The sequence below is a fragment of the Geotrypetes seraphini genome, chromosome 12 (genome assembly GCF_902459505.1).
Source record: "Geotrypetes seraphini chromosome 12, aGeoSer1.1, whole genome shotgun sequence".
NCBI lineage: Eukaryota > Metazoa > Chordata > Amphibia > Gymnophiona > Dermophiidae > Geotrypetes > Geotrypetes seraphini.
Window position 1 is genome coordinate 7,394,935 of NC_047095.1, and position 14,375 is coordinate 7,409,309.

The 14,375-nt window shown below is 42.6% G+C and overlaps 1 protein-coding gene across 4 annotated transcripts in view; it reads right to left on the reverse strand.

Moving 5' to 3' along the window:
* The window catches only part of STXBP3 (syntaxin binding protein 3), a 71,803-nt gene that overhangs the window by 9,958 nt on the left and 47,470 nt on the right, over positions 1-14,375 (reverse strand). For all 4 annotated transcript variants that reach the window (XM_033916716.1, XM_033916714.1, XM_033916713.1 and 1 more), the window contains 5 exons: positions 8,594-8,674; positions 7,450-7,588; positions 3,218-3,324; positions 2,126-2,224; positions 845-930 (listed from right to left, as the gene is read on the reverse strand). In XM_033916716.1, the coding sequence (XP_033772607.1) occupies positions 845-930; positions 2,126-2,224; positions 3,218-3,324; positions 7,450-7,588; positions 8,594-8,674 (512 nt within the window). The remainder of the gene's footprint in view (positions 1-844; positions 931-2,125; positions 2,225-3,217; positions 3,325-7,449; positions 7,589-8,593; positions 8,675-14,375) is intronic.

Genomic DNA, 14,375 nt, shown 5'->3' on the forward strand with positions numbered 1-14,375 from the left:
AGTTTCTGATATACGTGGAAAATATATGGCTAGAGTAGCGCTGCCAATTAAAGATCATCAGTGGTTGGCAGAACCTTTAAATTAGTAATATAATTGGAGGCAATCTGCCTACAATCTGCATCCCTCAACATTAGGCCTGCAGTACTTCCTCTTTAAGGCTTAAATTTCAACCCCCAAAATCTCCCTTCTCTGCTTGCCTGCCTCTACTCATCTAGCTGAGCCTCTTGCTCGGACCTCCACTCCTTCGTCAGCTACCTACCCAGCTCCACTCTCCAAAGCATCCCAGGGAAGCAGCTGAGGCTATTCCCGATTACTACAGATGCATACAAGGACTAAATCAATATGTATTCACAGGCTGCATATGCACCCTCCCCCCACACTCACTTCAAAGGTTGTATGTGGGAAGTGGGGCCTGTGAGCATGTGATTTGCCAGTCCTATTGCTCACTAGCATTCTCCTGTTGCTACTGCACTTACAACCAGCCCCTACAGTCTTCCCAAGCCACTTTCAAGAGAAGTGAACTGGGAAGAAAGGGGAGGAGGGATGGGGAAGACCATGAATCAAGCTCTTAGGGAGGTAGGAGTCGAATAATACATAAATAAATGGGGAGCCATAAATACTTGCTTGCTTAGGGCTCAGGATAGTGTTAATCTGGTCCTGAATACAGGTATTCTATTTTATGAAACTTGTCCATAAGGAAGACAACAGATCGTAAATACCACAATCTGGGCTGCTCAAGCCTGTGCTTACCATGTTCTGAACCCACTTATAGGACAAGATGTAACCTAAAGGATTCTGTGAAAAGAATACCTTATAATTACTAAATTGGTATTTCTCATTTTACCTTACTGCCCCTGAACCATTCCATGCTGCGGGGCATTCTGAGCAGTAAATCCATTCTTTTGGATCAAGTTTATTCTCGATAGCATCCTGGAAAGGAATACAAAGATGTAAGGTTAGTCACTGGGCTCCAGACAAGTGTTAGTATTTATGCTTCTCCTGAAACTGCTAGTCTGAAAGCAGCTACATAATTCTGAAGTTAAAAAGGAATGTATTGTACCAATTACACATAAATCAGGCCAATTTCCACTACTAAATATTGAATTAGTACCTCATCAATAAAATTTTGCCTCTTCCAACTTAACTACTGGTACATATATTCTGAACCCTACATTTTTTCATAGAGTGTATTTAAGGCAGATTAAAGCTCTAATAGTTTTTAACAGGGATCAGAGAAAGTTACTTTCACCACTGAATGAGATTTAAGTTAGTTGCACAGCAGCCACAGAAATGCCATCCACATGCTATGTAGATGGGATTTTGTCTCAGAATTGAGACATCTCCAGTCAGAGTGCCTCTCGGAATTCTTGTGCCACACAATTTCAGCTTTCAATTAACAGCCACCGCATTTCTTGCCATAAATAAATAAAATGCCCTTAAGAAAACATAGGAAGAATCTCAGCTTATATCACATCGCCCTTAACAGAAGTTACATCGGAAGGAGGGACTCGGCCGAAGGAAGGCCCCAGAGCAGGCCTGCAACATTGTTTCCTGTGTTGTTGAAGCTTCTAAAGCACTGTTAGGTCCAGGGAGTGAGGTACAAAGGGTCCAACCCAGTAGGGGTCTTATATAAGGGCATCAATACCTCCTTTTTCCTACTAGTCATTCATCTCCCTATGCACCCAAGCATCCTTCTAGCTTTTGCCATTGCCTTTTCAATCTGTTTGGCCACCTTAAGATCATCACATACTATCATACCCAAGTCCTGCTACTCTTTCATTCACAAAAGTTCTTCACCCCCTGAACTGTACCGTTCCCTTGGGTTTTTGCTGCCAAAGCATGACTCTGGCTTAGGAGTGAGGTTCATTACTGACATGATATGCATAAAAATAACCCATTTGGAGATGCTGCACCCCCCCCAAAAAAAAAAAAAAAAATGTAAAAATGGTTGTGCTAGTTTGGATAATTTCTTGAAGGACCATTGCACAACTCTCCAGACCTTATCTCCAAGAGTGGAATTAGCCTTATCTTTCTAAATTCTGTAATTTTTGAATCACAGGTCCTGTCAGCAATATTACACAAACATATAACAATTCTAAAGAGACAGTAAACCCCAATATCTTACCTCCATTATATCTTTGACAACAGGAGTCCACCGAGAAAGCTGATACGTGACTTCTTGAGACCGGTCTCTCCTGGCTGGTTTACGCGGTTGAGAGGCAGGCTATAGATAATAAAGAAATTCTTAGACTTGGAATGAAATGTAACGGATAAAGGGGATGGGACTTGGTATACCACCTTTTGTGTGTGGTTTACACATTGAAAGCGGTTTACATTTTTTAGACAGGTATTTACGTTGTACCTGGGGCAATAAAGTGTTAAGTGACTTGCCCAGAGTCACAAAGAGCTGCAGTAGGAATTGAACTCACAACTTTAGTGTGCTGAAGCAGCTGCTCTAACCACTAGGCCACTCCTCTACTCCGAAATGTACTGTTAAGATGATATCTAAGAGGGTGATATTTAACTGGTGGTTCTATTTCTAAATGCCAGCTGCTATGATTATTTTATGTCCAATAATGCTAAATATAGAGATATTGGATGGCTGTCAAAAGTTATCCAGATACCACCAAAATTCAGTACCAGAACCAAGATCATCAATCGAGAACTGACATCAGCCAATCACTGAACAACACGGGACCAGGCAGGAAGCGCAAAGGTCGTGCTCCTGCGTTGCGCCGCTCTGCTACCAAAGCCAGCCATCCAGCAGGAGAGCGCACTGGACCACCACAACTTTAAAAAGATACTGGGTGGGCTGCGGGCTGTGGATGGGCTCCTTTGGCTGCAAGCAGGTTGCTTCAGGCTGCGGGCGGGCTGCTTCAGGCTTCCCAGCACCAGACCACCAGATGCACTCCCCTGTAGAGGAGGAAATTTTTTTTCCTTGTTTTTTCCTCCTCTACAGGGGGGTGCATCTTATGGACGGGTGTGTCTTATAGAACGAATAATACGGTATATAAAAAGATTTGACAACATTTTTTAATCTGTGTGAAAGAAAGCAAACCTAGAAAGCTAGATGCTGAAGAACTACAGGGATAAAGATAGTCTGTGAAATCCCAGCAAATTAATTTTACATCTAGGGCTGCAAAAGATAGCTAAGACAAAATTATTCAAAGCAAATTAGAAGCAAGAATGAATTGAATAAAGTTTCATTATTCCTTACTGAGGAGATAATAGGCACGCCAAGATATTTCCAGTTTTCTATCATATCACTATCAGTTACGATCTGCGCATGTTGGATTAATTTTTCCAGATTTTCTTGTGTAGTTCCTGCATTGTAAAAAGAAATAGAAGTCACTGTATGAAGAAAAAACTGAACCCTATTTTCAAAGCAGGAGGACATTTCAAAATGGCCACAAAACATCCATCTGTCAAAAACATCCAAATTGCGATTTTCAAAAGGCACAATTTGAATGCTTGACATTGTAGTTTGTCTTAAAGTAAGTAGCAAGGCAGCATGCTGGAGTCGTGTTTTGGACGGAACTAGGGAAGGGCCCAAAATTAGGATGTCTTTCAGCAATAATGAAAAAGGATGAAATGTCCAAGGCAAAACAAGGACATTTTTATCCATACCTGTTTCAGCCATATCCAGGGTATGAAAATGTACCGTGATTGAGCGGATGACCACTGGAGGGATTAAGGCTTGACGCCTCTTTAATCTCTCAGCGGTTAATAACCTTCTCCCACCCCAACTGAGAAAATGAAAGTGACAGTGGATACCAGGTTCTATGACAGCTTCAGGGATCATTACATTACATTAGTGATTTTTATTCCGCCATTACCTTGCGGTTCAAGGCGGATTACAGAAGAGGATTTCTGGACATGTCCAGAGGCGTTACAGAGTAGCGCGAGTTGCTTCAGAGGATTGAAATGTTTCATACGGTGTTAGTTAGTCTTCATGGATTTTTTTTGAATAGCAGGGTTTTTATTTCTTTTCTGAAAGTTTTGTAGTCTGGGGTCACGATCAGTAGATTGGAGAGTTGGTCTAGTTTTGCTGCCTGTGTGGCTAGAAGGCCATCGTACAGTTTTTTCCGTTTGATGTCTCTGATTGGAGGGTCATTCCTGATAAGAGCATTAAACAAGAACTCTCACTTTAACTCTTATTCTGTACAAATGTATGAGCCCTCATGGAACACAGAAATATTTACTATACCTGAATTTATAAGACACCTGCAAGAACGATGCCCATTATAGTGGTATACCTTTAAGCACACTAGGTTTTTATCTGTTCCTGGAGGGATGAAGGTGGGATCCCGTTGCTTAAAGTCCACTGCATTGACCAACTGGCTGCCCCTCTGCTCTGCAGACATGTTTGTACAAATAATGGCAGACAGATTTTTTTTTGTCTGCATTTTTGGCATTTACATTGTGGATATTTTCCATGCAAAAATGCCCTCCTCACATATTTTTGAACAGGAAATCCCAACATTTTTCCTGTTCAAAAATGGTTGCAAGATGAACAGATTTTTTGATGTTATGAGCAGGACATCCTAATTCTGACTCAGACTTTTTTCAAAAATACCCCTCTTAGGGTTTTGTCTAACCCAGTGTATCTCAAACTGTGTGCCACGGCACACTGAGGAGGAAGAAAGGCACCTGGCAGCTGACTTCCCTACGTGGTACAGCACCAGCGCTGCCCGATTCACAGAAGGCCTGCAGTTTCCCCCTTCTCTCTAGTGTCTCTGGCTTCCCCCCTGGCCTCCCGGTCTCGCCTTTAAAGCTAATTACAGTAGCCTGCAGAGGATCGCCAGTAGGTAAAATGATTTTATTTTCAATATACTGATTGAAATGTGTCAGTTTTGAGAATTTATATCTGCTGTGTATATGAAAAATGAATGGAATAAATTGCATTACAATTAGTAAAGGGGATAGGGTTTGGGGCAGAGCTTGGGTGGGCCTAGGGAGGTATGTGGTTGGGGTACTCAGTTGATATTTGTTAGACTTAGGGGGTACTTAGCTTGAAGTAGTTGAGAAACACTGCTATAGGCAATCAGCTGGCACCAGTACCTCTCCTTTTCTCCAGTCCTCTTCCCTGCTGGTACCCCCTACTAGCATCTCAGGGCCTCTGCACATGAGTGGACGTCGATGTGATGATATCACATATACGCGTGATATCATCACAGCAACGTCCGCACACTTCTGGGTGCCTCAAGCTGTGGCCACTACCTTTAGTGTGCCCTGGTCTAAAGGATTTCATTTTGAAATCCCCATGTATACTCTGTATTTGCTAAAATGCAAGTCTGGGGTACACATAATCCTCACCAGCCCAGAAAAATTCAATTGAAAAGTTTCCCTTTGAAAATGAGCATTCAGGTTCCCCTCCACATGATTAGAGGGAGGGAGACGTTTTACAGTCTGAAAACACTGAGGGCCTCTTTTACAAAGCCAAGCAAACAAATGCTGTATGACAAATGCTCTGAAGCTCATTAATTCCCTATGGGCTTCTGTGCATTTACCTTGCCGGTCCGCAGTAATCAGCTTTGTAAATGAAACCCTGAATGATAACAAAGGTCAGAATCCTCAAGAAGAATGGCCTATATATAATGCTCTTTTTAAGACAACATGAATCTTGGGATGACTAATCAGGTATTTGAGAGGTGGGCTCAATTGGGTCTAGTCACATTTCGAGATTTGTTACATACTGGGAGTATTGTGCCTTTTGCAGTTTTATGACACACGTACGGACTTCCAGAGGGAGATTATCTTGCTTATCTCCGGGTGAGACATTTCCTGTGCTTCAAAGGTTGGGATAGGACATCCCAGTGGGGCAGGAACATTTGGAAAAGTTATGGCTTATGGTGTGAGCTGTCCCTAGATCCATTTTTATACTGTATCAATACTGGCAGGAACATGAACTTCATGTATGTAGGTTTAAGACACCAAGATGCAGTTGCATGATTCTCAGCTTCAACAGAATGTTCAGTGTTGGACAAAATCAAGACTACTTTAGACCATTATTAGCTGTTCAGCTAAATCTAGTCTAAGATAAGACAACTGTACATTGTAAATTGGAAAATCTGGGTAATATTACTTATAATTTAAAATTGTGTTTCAAAATTTTCCAGGATCCCTGACATACCTTTTTTAACGTTATTTGAAGAAAGTATTTGGAGTTCTGGATGATATGATCCTTCTATTTATTAACTTTTTAAAAAAATTTACCAATAACATTAAAATTTACCAATAACAGAGTTTTGCTTCTTTTTGGGACTGTGGAAAAACAGTATGGATTTGACTGCTATTTTAGAAACTTCTGAAGTTGTGATTCAAGAGATCAACTTTGCTGTTCACCTTTGCTTTTCGTTCTGACCGAGACTGTATTAGGTGTTTCTACTTTATGAAAAGGTCTTCCTTGTTTATGGGCTAAAATATATGGCTTTTTTCTGTATTTCTTGGACCACTCAAGAACACATTAAGACATTTTTTGCTCTTTATCTGGAGGTCTTGGGACTGGAAGCTACATTTATGTCGCAACATCCTTGTAAATGATGGTTACTTTTTTTTTTAAAGTACAGGCAGAGTTAGACGCTCGACTTAAGTACAACTCATCCTTAAGAGAATGTGGTGTGCTTCATTTGATTTCATTGAGCAGTATTTCCAGTGGCATAAGACTCCTATACTTCTCCTGTAGCAGATCCAGGAATGATGCATGGCCACATTAAGAACAGTGTGTGGCTGTGCATACTGTACCTTAGAAGGAACACTGGTAGGAGCAATTGGCTCTTTTGTCAGCTGAGAGCAGAGGCAAGCAGCAATCTGAAAATCTCCAAGTTCTGAGTTTACATACAAATTCAACTTAAGAACAGTTTTAAAAACCTAACTTGTTCTTAACCCGGGGACTGCTTGTACTTGTTTTTTGAACCTTCTCAACTGCATTTTAAAAAGATGGATTCTAAGAAATAATTGGGCTTTTGCAATTGCTTGGTTTGACTGATGGGGTAGTTAGATTTAATGGTGTATTTCGCTTAGGTCATTTTCTTTTTATTTCTTTATCTTTCTGTAGCTATCCGTAGCTCCAGGATTTCTGAGGTCTCATTAGGGAGTATTTTCATTTCCTTGTGAGTTTTATTTTTTTTTAACATTATTTATATGTTTGCAATACCTCTGTCCTTGCTACTGTACAATATACTTTATAGCTTGTACAATATAATTCTGAAATAGCTAAAATTAATTTAAAGTAAAAGATTTTACTATCTTAGCAGGAAAAAGTGAAGTTGGTACAAGTTCTAGATATCCACTGATTACCCAGGATGCACTTCATAAATTATAATTTCTTGTAGTTACTGATTAATAAATAACCTAAATTTTGCCTTTACACTAATGTAGATTTGAAGAATAAAAACACTGCCAACATAAACTTTTTAGAAAGTATGCTGAAAAATAATATTTTCTTACCATTCATACTAAATATGTAAAGCAGAATAGCTCGTATTTTATCATAACCATCAAACTTTTTGTTGAGTAGGACCGGAAGAAGAACTCTCATAAAGTCTTTAACCTTCTGTCCTTCTGCATCAGTCCCAAGAGCTAAATCCTAAGTCAAGACAAGTGGGGGAGGTGGAGAGGAATGGTAGGGTTTTGAATTATCTGCACTGGACCACTACAAAGATATGGTATTAACATCATTGGCTTCAGCATTTTTATCGGAGTATAAAATGTTGATATGGTTTTCATGATGATTCAAACATTAAATTAAAAAAAATAAGAATGTTTGTATCAATAAAACAGCAACAGGTTTTAAAAACACAAAGGAAATGAATGACATACTATCGCAGAGTGCCCTTAAGACAAAAAATATATACTTAATTATTACAAAATAGAATTATGTTAACATAAGACATGTCTATATTCTCATCCTCAGGGCTGAAACTTAGGAAAAACTCAAGTGACCCAGTTGCTCCAGAGTCAGATCAAAAATGGCAATTTGTTATGTAAAACCACAAGACTCAGCCATTCTTTTTATTTGTGCTCTAACAGGTCTCACCATGCAACTATTCAGTCATTTGTTACCACTAAGTGCACCTTTTAGTGCGTTTTAGCGCGCGCTAACCACGCACTAAATGAAAAATACTAATGCAAGCTCTATGGAGGCGTTAGCGTTTAATGCATGCGATACTGTAGCACGCGTTAAAACCGCTAGTGCACCTTAGTAAAAGGAGTCCCAAATGTTAGCCCCATTATGAATGAACTAAGAGGACATTCTTAAAGACAAACCAGAATTTGACGTGTGACTGTTGACAAGCAACAAGTGAAAAAAAAATGTAAAAAATCCTTAGTCATTATTTTGACAATATGAAACACTAATCACAGGCTCTTTGAAGATGAATCCTTTGCAGATACAAATTGAAAGATGACAGATGATACAGGAGGGAGTATGCAGATAAAGGGACAACAGTGAGACAAGGAAAGAACTGTACATACCACAATATCAGTGCCAGCCTTTTAGCTTATGATGCGAAGAAAGAAAAATGGAATTCTTTATTGCTGAGCAATTTAAAAAAGGAGAAGAAAATCACTTCCTATCAGAAAGTCTACATACCTGCTCGCTTTTGCAAAGTTTTTCTACATGACTGTTGAATTTGTTCATACAATTTTCAGCAATGTTCATGTGGAGCGTTTGCTGTGAAAAAATAATGGCAAAATAAGCAGTCTATTTTCTCTTTATAAAATGCAATCAGAATAAGCCATGAAAGTGAGTAAATTTAAAAAATGACTGGCTTTTAGATTATTTCTGCCTTTTAGATACTTCTGATTTCTGGGAAAGGTGTTTTAAATCAGAAGCAAAGAAATGCAAAGCTTTTTGGTCTAGACTGGAAATAAAGATGGTCTTGGTGGGAGAATGCTGAAATACCTCATGATGAACAGGGAGCTCACTCTATACCAGTGGTTCTCAATCAGTGTGTCAGGATACAATGATGTGTTCCCAAGAGGTGGGAGGTAACATAGAAACATAGAATATGATGGCAGAAAAGGGCCACCGGCCCAACAAGTCTGCCCACTCTAATGACCCTCCCCCTTAAGTTCTTCCTTGAAGTGATCCCACTTCCTTATCCCATTTTTTCTTAAAATCTAGCACGTTGCTGGCACCAATTACCTGTAGTGGAAGATCATTCCAACGATCAACCACCCTTTCGGTGAAGAAATACTTCCTAGTGTCGCTATGAAATCTCCCACCCCTGATTTTCAATGGATGTCCTCTTGTTGCTGTAGGTCCTTTAAGGAAAATGATATCTTCTTCTACATCAATACGGCCCGTAACATATTTGAACGTCTCAATCATGTCACCCCTCTCTCTGCGTTCCTCGAGTGAGTATAGCTGCAACTTACCCAGATGTTCCTCATACGAGAGATCCTTGAGTCCTGAGACCATCCTGGTGGCCATTCGCTGAACCGACTCAACTCTCAGCACATCCTTTTGATAATGTGGCATCCAGAATTGTACACAATATTCCAGATGAGGTCTCAACATGGACCTGTACAACGGCATTACAACTTCGTGCTTCTGGCTGATGAAACTTCTACGGATACAACCCAGCATTTGTGTAGCCTTGGATGAAACTTTCTCCACTTGATTGGCAGCCTTCATATCTTCACTAATAATCACTCCTAAGTCCCGTTTTGCTGCAGTTCTTGCTAAGGTCTCACCATTTAGGGTGTAAGTTCTGCATGGATTTCTGCTGCCAAGGTGCATGACCTTACACTTTCTGGCATTAAAACTTAGTTGCCAAGTTGTGGACCAATGTTCTAGTAAGAGTAGGTCCTGCACCATACTGTCAGGCACTGTGCTTTTGCCCAATATGTTGCATAGTTTAGTGTCATCGGCAAATAATGTAATTTTACCTCGAAGCCCCTGAGCCAGGTCCCTTACAAAGATATTAAATAGGCTCGGACCCAAGACCGAGCCCTGCGGCACTCCACTGATCACTTCTGATGTTTCGGAGGGAGTACCATTTACTACCACCCTTTGAAGTCTACCTCTGAGCCAGTCTTTAACTCATGCAGTCAATGTTTCTCCTAATCCCAACGAACTCATCTTGCTCAATAACCTATGGTGTGGGACACTATCAAAAGCCTTACTGAAGTCCAAGTACATGACGTCCAGGGACTCCCCCATATCTAGCTTTTTTGTTACCTAGTTGAAGAAACTGATTAGATTAGATTGGCAGGACCTTCCCTTTGTAAATCCATGTTGGTGGGGATCTCGTAGATTCTCGTCGTTCACGATCGTATCTAATTTGTGTTTGATTAATGTTTCCATAAGTTTACTCACTATCGATGTGAGACTTACCGGTCTGTAATTTGCAGCCTCTGTCCTGCATCCCTTTTTGTGCAGCGGAATGACGTTAACTATTTTCCAGTCCAATGGGACTCTTCCTGTACTTAGGGAAAGACTGAAGAGCGCAGATAACGGTTCCGCCAGGACATCTCTCAACTCCCTAAGCACCCTGGGATGTAGTTTATCCGGTCCCATGGCTTTGTTCACTTTGAGCCTTGATAGTTCATGGTAGACGCTGCTGGTCGTAAACTCAAAATTTCAAAACGGGTCTTCTGAGCTTTCCCTTGTCTGCAGCTGTGGGCCGGATCCCGGCACCTTGCAGGTAAAGACTGAGAAGTATTCATTTAGTAGTTCGGCTTTATTGGAGTCCGATTCTACATAGTTCCCGTCTGGTTTCCTAAGGCGCACTATCCCATCTGTGTTTCTTTTTCTGTCACTAATATACCTAAAGAAGGATTTATCCCCTTTTTTAATGTTCTTGGCTAGATTTGGCATCTCTGACTACTGTTTTGACAGCTCTAGACTTTGCCAGATAGTCTTCTTTAGTTTCTGGTCTTTCTGATTTTTTGCTGGAGACAAATCCTCTTTTCTTCTTTTTCACGAGGTCCGAGATCTCCCCGCGAGAACCACTGAGGTTTATTGTTCCTCCGCCGTTTACTCACTGATTTTATATAGAGGTTGGTTGCTTCGTGTAGGGTAGATTTCAGAGCTGACCACATTACCTCTACATTATCTGTTGCGGCCTGGTTTTGCAGTGCCCCATAGATGAAATCTCCCATTCTTTCAAAGTTAGTGCCCTTAAAGTTGAGGACCTTTGTGGATGTGTTTGATCTAGTGAAACCTTTCCTAAGGTGAAACCATACCATGTTGTGGTCACTGGAGGCCAACGTATCGCCTACCAAAACCTCTGTGACACTATCTCCGTTGGTGAGTACCAGGTCCAGTATCGCCTGATCCCTAGTGGGCTCCAATACCATCTGTTTGAGTTGTGCTCCCCTTATGGAGGTTAGTAGTACTGCTGGTCGTAGCGGAAAGTTTGTTCCAGTCTGCATCAGGCATATTGAAGTCCCCATCAGTACCGTGTCTCCACGCAGAGTGATGGTCTCGATGTCTTCGATTAATTCTATGTCTATGTCGTCCTGTTGTCTTGGAGGTCTGTATACAACACCAAGATACAGGCATTTGTCATTTCCTCTGGCCAGGTTCACCCAGAGGGATTCCCCGGTGTACTTGACATCCGCGATTCTGGTAACTTTGATGTCCTCTTTAGTGTATAGTGCTACCCCTCCTCCTGTTTTGCCCTCTCTGTCTCGACGGAGTAAGTTATATCCTGGTATATCCATATCCCACCCATGGGAATCCGTGTACCAGGTTTCGGATATTGCCACCAAATCTAGGTCGGCGTTCCTCATTTCCATCTCTAATTCCAGAATTTTATTGCCTAAACTGGGCATTAATGTACTTAACCCTCCATACTTTATCTTTGCTAAGTCTCCGTGGAGATTTTCCCTTTTGAGTTAGTGTGACTCCTACAGTACTGTTTGGAAAGTGTGTACTTACCTCAGACTAAAAAATGGAGTGGCAACTCACCCCGCCAGGATGGTTACTTACCACACCAGTATGAGAGTGGGTACCCTCCCCCAACTTACCTAGTTTAAAGCCCTTCGAAGCAGGCGAGCTAGTCGGTGTCCAAAGACGTTCTTACCCCTTCTGGTCCGGTGGAGCCCGTCTGGTCCCTGTAGTCCTTGAAGTGCCTCTCTATGGTCCAGGAATCCGAAGTTCATCTCTCTGCACCATCCGTGTAACTACTCGTTTGCCCTCTGGATATGATCTTCCCTGGCTCTTCCCTTACCTCTCACTGGAAGGATCGAGGAGAAGACCACCTGCGCTTCCATCTGCCTAAGCTTCTCACCCAGGGCCCCAAAGTCTTCAGGTATTTTCTCCGGGATGTTCCTGGCTGTGTCGTTCATCCCGACGTGGATGAGAAGCATAGAGAAATGGTCTTGGGGCTTGATAAGTCTTTCTAAGCAGGCAGTCACATCCCGGATCCTGGCTCCTGGCAGACAACAAACCTCTCTTAATTGTATATCTGGTCTGCATATTGGTCCCTTGGTGCCCTGCAGCAGGGAGTCCCCAATGACTACCACTCTGCGCTTCTTCAGGGGGAGCTGATCCGTTGCCCCCGGAACCGAAGTCATCTGCTGGACATCTTCCTGTATTTCATTGGTAGGTCCTTCCTGTAGAAGCTGGAACTTGTTCCTCAAGGTGATCTGTGGGGTCAATGAAAAGCTGCCCTGTTTGCAAGGAAAAGAAGAAGAGGAAGGTCTTCTGTGTTTGCCTTTAGAGGAGGTAACCAGCTGCCAGGAGTCATCGTCTCTAGCCTCTTCTTGCACCCCAACTGTTGGTTTCAAAGCTGTAGGTTTGGTCAGTCTGGGCGTCTCGAAGATGGTCTTGTCTTGCGCATGCTCGATGACCTTGGGACAGCTTCTGGATAACTCCATTGATGAAGGCCTCATCTTCCCAGATGCTTCTCAGGCGCTTCACCTCTTCCCTCATACTCATCAGCTCCTGCAGGATGTCTCTGTTTAGCTGTTGCTGGTCGACCTCTTCTGTCTGTATGGAGACTGAAGTCTTCTGCTAGGGAATAGCTTCGGTTTGCACAGAGACCTCTGTCCTCCTTCCTGGGTCGTCCTCCATCTGCACGGAGACCGTGACCATCCTCTGGATTTCATTGGTGACTGTAACTCCGGTCTTGATTGTAGTCTTGGTGCTCCTAGTTCTCCCTGTCATTCTCGAGTTGTTGTTTTTTTTTTTTCTCCTGCTTTGGGTGTGTGCTTAAGTCGCCTGCTGGTTAGTTAATTGTATGTGCCTGCTGGTTAGATAATTGTATGTGCCTAGTGGTATGTGCCTGGTGGTTGTACTCCGCCTTGAGGTGTGTTGTGTCCTTACCTTGCTGCTTTTCTGGAGTCCTTGTAATAAAGATTCGGCCTTCCTTGAGGCCCTTCTTAAAGGCGCTCTCGCTAAGGCAAGCGCCTTTGCCGCACGCTGAATTGCTGCGCCCCTTTGGCTCCTCCCCTTTTATGGAGGAGTTCGGCTGTGGTGTGCTGGTGACTTCGGGGGGGGGTAGGCGGAGTTATCTCTCGCCTCTTCCCTTCTCTGCCTCCCTCTCTGCTTTTTCCGCTCCTCTCCCAGCTAACTCCCTCTCTGCTTCCTCCGCTCTCCGCTCCTCTCTCTGCTTTCTCCGCTCCTCTCCCTAACTCCCTCTCTGCTTCCTCCACTCCGCCACGTGCTCCGGACTTCGCTTCGGACTAAGATCAGCTCCTCCTGACTCCCTTCGGTTGGCCTTTGCACTGGCTCCAATGGACTCCTCACCGTTGGGAACTCCTTTTATGAGTGAGTTCGGCTGTGGTATGCTGGTGACGTCGGGGGGGGGGGGGGATAGGTGCAGTTATCTCTCGCCTCTTCCCCTCTCCGTGTCCTGTCTGCCTCCCTCTCCGCTTTCTCCACTACTCTCCCAGCTAACTCCCTCTCTGCTTCCTCCGCTCCGCCACGTACTCCAGACTTCGCTCCAGACTAGGCTCAGCTCCTTCTGACTCCCTTCGGCTGGCCTCTGCACTGGTTCCAATGGCCTTTGCACAAAAGATTTGGTGTTTCCTGTATTTCCTTTATAACCATCAGAGCCTGCAAGCTGGGAAAACTAGCAATCTTGAGACAGGTTCTTGAAATCCCTGTAACTGGTCCTTCTTTCTGCTTTCCTACAACCCCCAATAATAACAACCGACTTCAGCCCCAACTGAAAATGTTGCATGTCTGCTGTCCTATGTTCCCTCTAAGGTGGGCATGTGAACAATCGCTCATACATTTTGTGAGCGTCACTCACAGATTTCAAATGGTCGCTCACGTGTGGGACTGCTCTGCTTTAGTGCACTTTCAGATGTGTCCTTTTTTTTTTTTAGTTCAATAAATTTTTATTCAGTATTTTAAAAAATACAAGGAGCAATTCAAATACATAAAAGTAGTATAACATTTTGCATTAATATACAGT